This window comes from Pleurodeles waltl, chromosome 4_1 (assembly GCF_031143425.1).
Source record: "Pleurodeles waltl isolate 20211129_DDA chromosome 4_1, aPleWal1.hap1.20221129, whole genome shotgun sequence".
NCBI lineage: Eukaryota > Metazoa > Chordata > Amphibia > Caudata > Salamandridae > Pleurodeles > Pleurodeles waltl.
The window spans coordinates 535,876,621-535,889,748 of record NC_090442.1 but is presented as its reverse complement, the minus strand read 5'-3'; the positions used below and the strand labels follow the sequence as shown (position 1 = coordinate 535,889,748).

Here is a 13,128-nt window from a genome sequence, read left to right as displayed (position 1 = left end):
TGCACCGCTCCAAGCGCTCCTCTTCAGCTCCTGGGCTCCACAGCTCGTCGTCTTTTCCCCTTGTCGACGTGGTTCTGCAGCCACAAAAGGCCGTCCCCTTCTTTTGCGGGTCCTCTTCTACTAGAATCTATCTTTGGTTTCTTCTTGTCTGGTCTTTTTCCAAGTCCTCCTGTTAGACCTTGGGAAGACCGGGTACTTACCGCTGTTCTCCTGGTTGCTGGGGGTCACCCTGGTACTCACCTCTTGGGGTTCCAGTTCCTCCAGCTCCCCCAGCTCCCCATCCTTGTGTGGGGGACTGGGACTGTATCTCGCATTCCGCTGTCTTAGTATATGGTTTGGCCCTCCCCAGGGCCATTACTATATTCACTAAGTACTGCCAATGCTTGTTGTTTCTATGCTATTTACTGATTGCTAATGTGTATATAATTAGTGTGAACTTATCTCCAGTCAGGGGGACCTGCCTATAAGTATTTTAGTGTTGTGTTACTATAATAAAGTGCCTTTATTTTTTAACACTGTGTTTTTTTCATGTGTGTTAAGTCGCTGTGTGACTATAGTGGTATTGCATAAGCTTTGCATGTCTCCTAGATGAGTTTTGGCTGCTCATCCACAGCTATCTGTAGAGAGCCCTAGTTTCCTAGACACTGCCTGCACTTAATATTAATAGGGGATACCTCGACCTGGTATAAGATGATAACACCATATGTGTCTACCACACACCAGGCCAGCTTTCTACATTGGTCACCTATATAGACGGCACGCAGACTTCAATTACTTTTCATGATTTTCCATGCCAGGAGCGCAGAGCCATGAAGTGAACTGATGAGCATGTGTCCAAACTAGGGCCCGAAAGGGGAACAACCTCTGTGGAAATCTGTCCACAGAGCAGGGAGGCATGGGTGGGTATAAGGAATGTGCAGCTAGATATTGTCTCTACCAGGTAATGCATTACTGAAGGTACGTAACTTGTTAATCTGATAGAGATTTCTAGATGCATATCAATTCCCTCTAATAGATACCCAAGCTATAACATCCTGGTGGTGGGCTGCAGAGAAATTTAACTAGACTAAAAAGTCCTGCAGGACCAAACGATCAAAATGCCAGTTACTGCAGACCTGACTGCCCAGGCAGTGGTGTTTTGCAAACATGTGCAGGGACCTGCACGTTGCTGCCTGGAAGATGCCCAGGACTAGAACTCCACGAGCTAACACCATGATCACAGCTTTTCCGATGGTGGAATGGGCCCATCGGCCCTCAGGAGGCTGCTTCTTAGCCTGGGCGTAGCAGATCTTGATACAGAGAACGACCCAACGTGAAATGGTTTGTTTCTGTATTGCCCAACCTTTTTTTAGCTCGCACATACCCCACAAAGAGTTGGTCGTTCACCTAGAACTCTTGTGTGGTCTAGGTGGAATGACAATACTCTTTTTGGGTCTAGAAGGTGGAGCTTCTCCCCTTCTTTAGAGGGATGTGGAGGAGTGTAAAAGGTGAACAGGGTGACAGATTGTCCCAAATAAAATTGGGTCACCACCTTTAGAAGGAAAGAGACCCAGGTGCGAAGCACCACCTTGTCCGGAAACACAGTAAAATAGGGAGGCTTGGATGATAAAGCCTGCAGCTCACTCACCTTCTGGGAAGATGTTATTGCCACTCAGAAGGCTGACTTGATGGTAAACAGCTGGAGGGGGCGACTGTGTAGTGGCTCAAAGGGAGCACACGAGGTACGCGAGAACCAGGTATCACTGAGGCAGGATGAAGGGCGGAGGGGAAAACATTTGTACAATCTGTTTCAGAAACCTATTTACAATAGGGGACTTAACTAAAGAGGGTTGGTCAGGCAGTCTCAGGAAGGCGGACAGAGCAGAGAGATAACCCCTAAGAGTGCACAGAGCGGAGCCCTGCTGGGTAAGGGTAAGAATGAAAGAAGAATATCAGAAAGAGAAGTGGAAAGAGTGTCGATAAACAATATTTTACGTATTTTTGCCAACAGCAGGCATAAACTGTTTTGGTAGAGGGACACATGGCCACCAAGATAACTTTACAGACTTCGGAAGGAAGTCCGAAAGCTATCAACTGTTGTCAATCAATCTCCATGCAAGGAGGTGGGAGAGTTGACAGGTTCGGGTGGAGGACCCTCCCCTGCTGCTGCAACAGAAGATCCTACTGAAGGGGCAGCCTGATGGGAGGATTGATGCTCATTTTCAGAAGCTTGGAATACCAGACTCTCGGTGCCCAGTTTGCAACCCTAATAAATACTTGGGCCCGGTCATTCTTGCTCTTGAGAGCCCTGGGTAAAAGCAGTATTGGTGGAAAGGCATAAAGGAGGCCAGAACGCCACTCAAGACAAAAATCGTCTCAGGGCGATAACCACCTTGGAAAACTTCAACAAGCAAAACTGCTGACTGTGTGTTCTCTTTGGAGATGAGCAAGCTCTCCCCACTGCTGTAAGATTCCTTGTGCCACCTCCGAATGGCGATGCCACTTGTGATCCACTAAGCATCAATGGCTGAGTTCTTCCACACTGGCATTCAGAGAACCTGCCAGGTGTTGAACCACCAGGGTTATGCCCTACTTTTCCAGCCATGTCCAGAGATGCAGAGCTTCTTGACAAAGGGTCCACAACCCCACCCCACCCCACCCCACCCCACCCTCCTTGTTGCAGTACCAAATGGCATTAGTGCAGATTGTTAACACTTGCAATAACTTCCTCTTGACAGAGGGAAGAAATGCTTTCAATGCTAGCTGAATTGCCCGGAGCTCCAGCAAGTTTAGGTGGAGTCCGGATTCTGCCAGAGACCAGAGTGCTCTGATCTCCACCTCTCCCAGATGGCTGCTCCATTCCAGGCCTGACGCATGTCAGTACTGTCAGATCTGATTGAGGAAGGGAAAGAAGTCTGCCTTTGACCCAATCACGGTTTGTGAGCCACCACTGCAGGTCTTTTGCTGTTCCCTCCGAGATCTGGACCATGTCGGTGAGATTACCCTGATGCTGCGCCCACTGGAACGTCAGGTCCTACTGCAGAGCCCACATATGGTATCTGGCATGATTCACCAGCTGGATGCAGGATGCAGTTAGGCCCAGCTGCCTCAGAATCCTTCTCACTGAAATCCAGGATAAAGGCTGAAACATCGGTATATAACCTGAATATCCTGGAGTCACTGCTCGGGAGGATAAGCCTGAAACTGCATTGTGTCCAGAACAGCTCCAATGAAAGGGAGCATCTGAGGAGTCAGGTGTGACTTCGGCACATTTACAGTGAACACCATAGTCTAAAACCCCTAGCCTGTCCAGATGAGCTGCAACCACCACCATCGCCCTGGGGAACACCTAGGGTGTAGTAGTAAGGCCGGAGGGTGGCACTGTGAACTGAAAGGACTCATGGCCTACCTTGAACCGCAGGTTATGCCTGTAGGCAGGCAGGATGGGGATGTGAAAATACACATCCTGCAAGCCCAACACTACCAGCCAGTCTTTGTCAGGAGATCTGCAACTTCGTCCCGGAGCAAGGTCAGATGATCCTTTGCCAGCCGTTCTTGAGACTGCATTATAGGGGGAGGAAAGGATTGGAAAGGGAGGGAGTAGCCCCTCTGAATGATCAGCAAAACCCATTTATCCAATGTATTGGACTGCCAGTGTAGGAGATGATGTTGGATTCTCCCTCCAACTGGGCACCCAGGGTAATGGAGAACCAAACTAGGAAGGTTTAGAGGATGCCAGGGGATTGGTAGCAGATGACTTCTGGCTACTAGACTCACGGGGTTGGAATACACCGCGTCCACATCCTCGCACAGCTTGGGAAACTTGGGCAGGACAATTGCTGCATAGAGTTGGTGTGGGACACGCCCCATCTGTAGTCACGAAGGTCCGAAAGGCAGACTGGGTGCAAAGTGTCACTGAGAAGCCCAAGGACTTGGCCGTAACCTGCGAGTCCTTGAAGCCTTCCAGCACTGAATCGACCTTGTTTCCGAAGAGACAAGTCCCACTGAAGGGCCATGAGGTTTGCCTGGACATCCACCGAAAAGCCAGATGTTCTCAGCCCGTATGTAAGACCACCGTCGACAAAACTGCTCTGCCCAGTGAGTCAGTTGTATCCAGACAACACCTAATGGTGAACTTTGCTAAGTCCCTCCCGTCTTTCAGTGCTTGGGAGAGGATGGCCCTGGCCTCCTCTGGGTCCTGTGGCAGTACTTGTGCAACTGTAACCCATAGGGTATGAAAACAGCGACCCGAAAGGCATGCAGTGTTCAACAACTGCAATGCCAGGCTGGAGGAAAAAAACTATCTTCCCAAGTGTGTCTAGCGTCTTGGCTTCCCTGTCCGGGGGAAGTTGAGGTTTGGACTACCAAGCTCTCAGTGGCAAAAGCTAACTACCATGGCATAGTTGCTGGCCAGTCACAATCGGGACCTCTGCCCTCTGGGACGTAGAATAAAGCCCTTCCTGGGTCGAGGTGCTAACACCCCCCTCTCAGGTATGTGCACTGCCTGCTAGTGAGCTTTGAAGGGCTTACTGCTTTTGAAACTTAACCTCCAGGCCGGCTACTAGCAACAGATAGCCACCACTGTTGCAAACCCCCACTTTTGTCGGGAGCAAGGCGGGAAACTCAAACAAAGGACAGGAAGAATGGCCCTACCTAGCATGCACCACCCCTAAGGTGTTCCATGCGAGGTGGACTCTCCATTTCATTTGCCTCCATCTTGGATGGAAGTAAAATAGCCAATCAGGTGTAGGGAAGTGACCTCTGCACACAGGAAGTGGTCACTTAGTGGGTGCAGCCTCCCTAAGGTAGATGGCCCATTGGTCACTACCAGGTTCCCCCTACAACGCCCACTAAATACAGTATTTAGTGGGCATCCCTAGACCAAGGAATCAGATGCGACAGACAGAATAAGACCAGCACCAAGAAGATTTAAGGCACAGGAACTGCACCAAAGTAAAGGCGCCAAATCCTCCCTGCTGCACCCAGGACCTGACATTCGCCGCTGAGGACCAAAATGCATACTGGCGACCACAAGGACAAATCCTGCCAGTGTGCCAAGTTTGGTGGCACTGCGCCCTCCAGTGGCTGAAGCGTACCAGTACCTTGGGTATTGTTCACCTGATTTCGGACATCAAGAAAAACAGCCAACCCAGGACTGTATAAGAACCAGGAGGAAGCCCCAGTTGAGGGACTCCAGGAACAACCTGGACCTCCTGTAGGAGGCTGGCATGGTTTGTAGTGGGTACCAAAGGTACTTACACCTTATACCAGGTCCCGTTATCCCTTATTAATGAAATGTAGTCAGTGTCTAGAAGCCAGGCTGTCTAGAGGTAGCTGTGGGCAGAGCAGCCAAGGCTGAACTAGGAGACATGCAAAACTCTTGCAATGCCACTGTAGTCACAAGGTACTTACACACATGAAAGACAATACTCAGTGTTACAAAAATAAAGGTACTTTATTTTAGTCACACAATGCCAAAAATACTTTGTAGGCTATACTCCATTAGGAGGTAAGTAAATCACACAATATATACACTAGTAACCAGAAACAGGTAAGTACACAGTAGGAAAACAGTGCAAACAGTGAAAAACACCATAGGTTGCAATGGGCCTAGGGGGGAACACAAACCATATACTAAAATAGTGCAATGTGAAAGCCGGTTTCCCAAATAGGCAAGTGTAGTGTGTAGAGTGGTGCTGGGAGTGTATGAAAAACACCAAAGGTGAGTAAAATACCCCCACCCCAGAGCCCAGGAAAGCAGGAGTAAAACACAGCCAGTTTCCTAAAACACACTAGAAGTCGTGATAGAAGATAATATGCAAGAACCAGAAGAGACCTGAAGACTTGCGAAAGAAGGGGACCAAGTCCAAGAAGCACTGAAGAGTCTAGGGAGAACAGGAGCCCCTGCTAACCCGGATGAAGGTGCAAAAGAAGAACCACTGGTGAGAAGACAAAGTCAGTATTGCACCAAAGAAGACCGATGCGGGTTCCTGGTTGGTGCAGAAGATGTCCCATGCTGGCTGGATGAATGCAGTCTAGTTTTCATCACTGGATTCCTCCCACAAGCCTTGGTACCCGCAAAGCTCGCAGTTAGTGAAAAATGGCGTTGCCCGGGATCAGGAGAGACCTGGTGGCCTCTACCCAGGAGAAGGAGACAGAGGGGGCTCTCAGCAACTCACAGAGCCCTCAGAAGACCAGGCAGCATGCACAAGAGTCCCAAAACACGGGGACAAGGGAGGTGCAAATGGAGGCCCACGCAGCATGACACAACGGATTCCCACGCCACCGTAGAACCACTCAGGAAGCTGTGCACCACAGGATGGAGTGCTGGGGGCCTAAGCTGTGCTCTGCACGAAGAACTTCTAGGAAGGTCGCACACGAGCCTTAGCAACTGCAAGTCACGCGGTGCACGGGGGTACTGTCTAGCTTGGGGAGGCAAGCTCTTACCTAAACCAAACTTGGACAGCTGGACAGTGGGACTGCTGGAGTCACTTTAGTTCACTACCCGTGCTGCTGGATCCATGCCTGTCGTCTGGAGAGGGGGTCCAAGCCACCGGTCGTTGCAGCAGAGAAGTGCCTGCAGATTCCTTAGGTTCTTCTGGTGCAGGCTGAAGACAGGCAATCCTCGGAGGATGCACAACCTGGAAACTGTTGCTGGCAGGAGCCGAAGTTACAAGGTTGCAGAAGTCTTCTTTGCTTCTTTGTTGCAGTTCTGTGGAATTCCTAGAGCAGTCAGCGATTGATCCGTCAGTAGAAGATGAAGTAAAGGATGCAGAGGATTCCTGCTGGAGTCTTGCAATCCGAATCTTAAGAAACACCCAGAGAAGAGACCCTAAATAGCCCTCAGAAGGGGATTGGTCACCTAACCAGGGAAGCACCTATCAGGAGGGGTCTCTGGCGTCACCTGCTGGCACTGGCCACTCAGATGCTCCCAGAGTGCCCCACCAACTTGGAATCCAAGATGGCAAAACCCAGGGACACTCCGGAGGAGCACTGGGCTGATGGACAGGTGAGTGGTCACTCCCCTTTCCTTTCCTTTGTCCAGTTTCGCACCATAGCAGGGACTTGGGGTCCCTGAACTGACGTAGACTTGATTTTGCGAGGAATACACTATCTGTGCCCTTCAAAGCTTTTACAGAGGCTCTGGGAGGATACCCCTCTCATGCCTGTAACACCTATTTAAAAAGGGGAAAGGGTGCAACACCCCTGTCCTAAAGGAAATGCATTGTTCTGCCTTCCTGGGATTGAGCTGCTCAAGCCCCAGGAGGGAGGCCAGAAGCCTGTCTGAGGTGGCAGCAGCCTGGGCTGCAGTGAAAACCTCAGAAGACTGGTACAGCAGTACTGGGGGGCCATGGTGGAGCCCCCAGTGTGCATGGGACTGTACAACCAATACTGGAATCAGTGTTGGGGTACAATTCCCAGTTGTTAGACACCTTACATGGCCATATTTGGAGTTACTATTGTGAAGCTACATATAGGTATTAATCTATATGTAGTGCACCCGTAAAATGGCGTCCCCACACTCACAAAGTCTGGGGAATTGGGCCTGCACAACGTGGGGGCACCTCTGCTAGTGCAGGGGTGCCCTCACACACAGGTATGTTGCATCCAGCCTTCAGGGCTGGAACACCTGATATATAGGTGACTTATAAGTGACCTGGTGCACGATTTCACCAAGGCTGCAGTGGCAGTGTTTGTATGGTCTCCTTATGGGTGGCAAAAGAAATGCTGCAGCCCATAAGGATTCCCTGGAATCCTAATGCCCTGGGTACCCAAGTACCATACACTAGGGACTTATAAGGGGGGGTCCAGAATACCAATTTGGAGTGAGACCTGGAATCATTAAACTAAGAGATAAATTTAGAAAGAGAGAGCATGAGCACTGGAGTTCTGATTAGCAGGACTCCAGTGACAATTTAGAAAACAGTGAAAATACACTGACAAGCAGGCCATAAACCATACGCACTGGGGTCCTGACTAGCAAGATCCCAGTGACACAGTCAAAAACACACTAACATCAGGCAGAAATCAGGGGTAACTTGCCAAAAAGTGGGCACTTTCCTACACCTTTGGTCAGAGTGCCCCTGTTGTCCTGCAATCAACCCTTACGTCTTGCTTCTGAGGGCATCCCTGCACACAGCTCCTGGCTCGTAAGCTCTGCACCAGGTCGCCCTTGCCCTGCACTGAAGAACCAACTGTGCTCTAAGGGTTCCCCACCCCTTGCGACCTTGACACTGCAAAGGGACCCCAGGATTCACCACTAAACTTACCTGTGCAGTGCTTTTCCAAGTGGTCCCCCGCAGTGGCCCTGCAGCAGCTCCAGAGACCTTTCCCCCTAGCTCCAGCCGGAACCGGGAGGCGCCCAAATTTCTCCAGCTGGTACAGGGTGCCCACCAACGGCGTCGACCAACCTGCAAAAGAAGAACTTGGTAAACCTACTGTATGATTTTATATGCTTTTTTAAAGGTTATCCTCCATTGATTCCTATGGTATTTAATTTCAAAAAGTAATATCTCGACAAGTACTTAGCTAATTTTGACGATCTTGGTCTTAAAAATTATATAAAAATCTTCATTTTTTATAAATATGTCTCGAGTTATTCTTGAGTGTGTGTTGCAAGATTGATGCTGAGTCAAACAAATGCTTTGCACTTCTCCAAGATTGGCCTAACTGCTCGACCAAGTTACCGTAAAAATGAGAGCATTAGGTGCTCTAGTTTTTACCCCTGAAACAAACATGTGGTTGCCTGGACCCCCTACACAGTGTGCCTTGCTCTGCGCACTACATGGAAGGCCAGCCTCCTACAAAGTGGCATAGCCCTAACCCTACTGGCCTATTATCTTCCACACAAGATGGAGGAATTTTAAAAGTGGTGTCCACTTCAGCTCGTCCACCCTAGGGGTGGGACTGGCATGGAGTGGGCACTGCTCCTAATTTACCCGCCAGACCTGCCACCAAAAGTGAGATCAGGAATTGGGCGTCAGTCTCCTCCACATTTGGAGACCTGGGTTGCATTTTAAAGGCAGCAAGGCCTTTGAAGTTCCCCGTCCCGGAATGTCCATCCTGCCTTGGAGAGGAGGTCACACTTCTACCCAGAGCAGGCTTTTGTTCTGAGCCCTGGAGAGCACTAGATCTCACCTCAGGGGGCCAGAACTTTGTTTAAGGTGGCTGTACTGGCCCTGACCAGTCAGCGCCCACATTAGGAGTTGGTGGTTTTGCAGGGGGCACCTCTAATGTGTGCCCTCTGAGTGATGTATTAATAAATCTGTCACTGGATTTAGTGAGGGTTTATTAATACGAGATGTTTGATACCAAACATCCCTATCTTCAGTGAAGCCATCATGTAGCTGGGGAACTTGTAATGACCGGTGTCCAGAACATGCATTTAAAATGGCTTCTCTGTTCACTGGCTTTGTCGGAGAATTGACAAAGACATAGCAGGGGCATATCTGCTCATGCAGATATCTGCTTACATGTAATATAATGCATCCTGCCTTCAGGGTTGGAAGGCCATGCATTGTGGCTTAACAGGGCACACAGGCTGTGTGCCATGTCATGTTTCATTTTGGGTCTGCACCAAAACATGCAGTCTGCAAAGACAGCACAGGGTGCACTTAGGTGAGAGGGTCCCTGAGGGTGGCACAATCTGTGCTGCAGCCCTCAAGGGTCTTCCTTTAGTACCCCATGCCCTAGGTACCAGGGGTACCATTTATTAGGGACGTACAGTGGCAACTAAAGATATGACAAATTGGGAAAAACAACTGTGCAGTTTTAGTGAAAAAAAGCAGGCACTAGGGAACTGTTTAGCAGGGACCCAGTGCACTTTCAGTCAAAATTACACCAGAAACCAGGCAAAAAAAGTGGGGGGACCATGTCAAAAGAGGCACTTTCCTACATGTGCGCACCGGAGGAACGTTAGTCCAATGTTGAAAGATAAAAGTTACTTTTATTTAAAAATAGTTTTGAGGCACTACTTTGAGGACAAACTGGTATGCCTGATAGGGTGTTGAGTTATTTATGCAGAATTATGCGGGCCATTATATATTTACAAATTTACAGACCCCCGTCTCAATGAAGAAAGCATTTCATCAGGTAGGAACAGATTTCAAAGATCATCACTGGGGTACAATTCGGCTACAACCAAGTTCAACAGTGTTGAATGTAAAGTTCAGCTACAGTTGAAAAAACAAAAGTATTGACTTACCTATCCAACTTTGATGCTAAAGATTTTCTAACTTTTATTTCTTCTGAATAAAGGTCCTTGTATCTATCCAGTTCACTTTGAGTAGATTCTTTCTGACACATGCTGTCATGCTGTGTGCTTTTTATTCTACTCAACTCCGATTCTAGGTCTCTAATCCTGTGTTCCATTTGGTTTCTAAGTGAAGCATCATTTGTTGCTCTTATTTGTTCTAAGGTCTCTTGGGAGGCTGCCTGTGTCTAAAGGAGATAGAAAAGAAGAGAAGTTTCAATAAACACAACATTAGGTCTACAGTACTTTTTTAACTTATATTTTTAATCTAAAGGAGCTTGTGATCAATAAAATGGATACATAATAAAACATCAGAGAAAGGGAGCAAGGGCAGGTCTATTCATCAGATGTAATAGCTCGTAACTAAGAAAGCAAGCTTCAGTTGTGTCAGTGCTAGACCATGAAATAGGCTTTATAGTTAAAGACTGAGATCATTATATTTCAGGACCGAAGGCTAGGATAATGCAGTTATTTCTCCATTTCTTATAGCTCAGCAGAGTCATAAATGTTCAAAACAAACAAACTACATTTTCCAGAACACAGGAAGCAGAACACCAAATTAGTCAATAAGAGTAAATAGCACAATATACAAGGCATGAAGAGGCTCTCCCTGTTCTTCTTTCATCACTGCTCAGCAGCCAGTTAAATCTCTCACTTTTATCTCTTTAAATAGTTGTGTATTTAGAACTGCATATTTTTGTTGTTGCATTAAGGTTGAATGGTTAACATTATCACTGCTTTAACAAAGGCTGCCTCCCCCTAAAAAGTTTCTGGAAACTGTCAGGTTTGTGTCATTGTCATTCAGGTGGGGCAGCGCTGTTTAAGGGGAATGTTTTTATCTAATTTGTTTCAGGAACAGACAGGTTGCAGCCTAGTTCACCACTAAGGGCATGCCAAGTAGCAGTGACAGTCCTTTACTACGTATCGAGGTTGGGCACGGAGCAGTTGAGACCCACACCCTGTGATGAATAGGTTCGGCTGCCTGCAATGCCAACTATAGTTTTTACATAGGTCAGACCAGTGGTGCATGGTAGCTCAGTCCTGTAAGAACTGGTGTAGTGAAATATATGTTTTTAACCACTGACTTTGTGTTGCAGAACTTTGCACCTGGATTAGTTATTCAGTGTTCACCAATTGCAGATTCATTTTGTATTCAGTTTAGCTGCCTATTTACTTTATCGTAGCGTCAGACACTGCCATGTTGAATGTGTCAGGAATATTCCACATTGTAAACTGTGCTTGTTTTCGTATTCTTTCTCACTGAAGAGCAATGACATATTATCACCGAACAGTTAGTCAGTCGGCACAATAAGAATATACCAGACTTCAGTTTTGTAGTGCAGGGAACGGTTTGGCCTTGAGAGAGACAATTTGGGAGACTGGCCAGTCCCAACCTGTTTCTTTCAACTCTGACCTCCATTAGCCAGCATGTTTGAATATTTCATTTTTAAGGGAGGGTTTTTTTCCTGAAAAGGTGGCCCTGCTCAGTAGCCTTGGAATTTCCAAGACCTCGTCAGGATTAGACGTCAAATGTCTGACACATTTGTCCCCTGAGGGTGGAGATCTCCTTCTTGCAGTTGAACGGGTCCTCATCTTGCTGGCATGAGAAAGATGAAAAACTTGGCAGGCTCTATGGTGATTAATTTTTACTTTTTTCTTTGCTTTGCATAATCATAACCACATATATTTGCTGTGTACATTGCAGTTGAGAATTATTTTGGTATATTTTCCTTTCATTGCTGTGACTATTGTTAAACGTGTGCATTCGACCTACTAATCTCCTTTTTTAGGAACCTCGTGGTGAAATAATAATAAATGTCTTCTTTGAACTGAGAAGTGCATTCCAGAGATTTTTGTCAGCTCAGTCATTAGTGAAAGCAAAACACCTGGTCCTACACTTAGGACTGCATTAACCACAATCTGTATTAACAACAATCACATAGTGAGACACCCTGGGTTTTATTAGTCAGTCAGCACTCCTGAAGTAATGAGGGCACAGCAGGGGTTCGGCCCCAGATGAGTGCAGAGGGGTGAGCGTGTACTAGAGGACAGATTATCCTTGTGTGTATTCTGGTTTGCTCACGCCTGCAGAAATCCATGCACCTTCCCTTGCCATGGGTCAAAACTATTAGGAAGAGAGTTACATGGAGAAGGAGCAGAGTTATGTCCCATTAGGGAAGATTTCACAACGGTAGTGGATGCTGGGCAAAAAGGAAGGCAAATGAGGCACTCAAGCACATCATGAAGCAACTCCTTCTACTAACAGCTTGCCAGACTGAACATCTCTGTTGAAAGCAAAAGTTATTATGGGTTCCTGTACTCTTACATCTTCAGGGGCAAAACAAACTTTCTTTCCTGCCAAGGCCAAACAAAAGATAGATCAACTACGGAAGCTAGATTTGTCTGAAAAACTAAGACAGGCCTTCAGGTCCAGGCCGTGTGTTTACCGTGAACCATGGGTGTCAAAGATGAGGTCAGCCCTGATGAGCCTGGCAACAATACTGTTCCGTTATTATCCTTCCCATCTGGGGGTATGGGGTAAAGTGGCATCCCTACCTCAGGATGAAACGATGTATAAGGATGAATTTCTGTACAAACTGGAAGATTATTTTTGACTTGATGGGAAGCCTTGCGGTCCAGATGGCACCAAGTGCCCGTGTGGCTGCCTGGCAAGTGCCCAAACAGGAATTCCCCAAGTAGTGGTAGCTTTCTCCACTGGCAATAGAAGATAATTTCTGGCCAAGGCATTACAGTTTGTGCAAAGAATAACCATCAGGATAAGGTCTGCTATTGGGCCGTCTATCCTTTCTTCACACTGCAAAAACCCACAAATGGTTGATTATTAACATGGTACTTGTTAGCCCTGATAATATAAAAACTATGGGCATGCTGTGGGC

General features: G+C 47.5%; 1 protein-coding gene across 14 annotated transcripts in view; it reads right to left on the bottom strand.

Annotated features, from left to right (window-relative positions):
* ANKRD26 (ankyrin repeat domain containing 26) overlaps positions 1–13,128 on the bottom strand; it is an 829,339-nt gene that overhangs the window by 156,973 nt on the left and 659,238 nt on the right. For all 14 annotated transcript variants that reach the window (XM_069228894.1, XM_069228896.1, XM_069228898.1 and 11 more), the window contains one exon: positions 10,184–10,419. In XM_069228894.1, the coding sequence (XP_069084995.1) occupies positions 10,184–10,419 (236 nt within the window). The remainder of the gene's footprint in view (positions 1–10,183; positions 10,420–13,128) is intronic.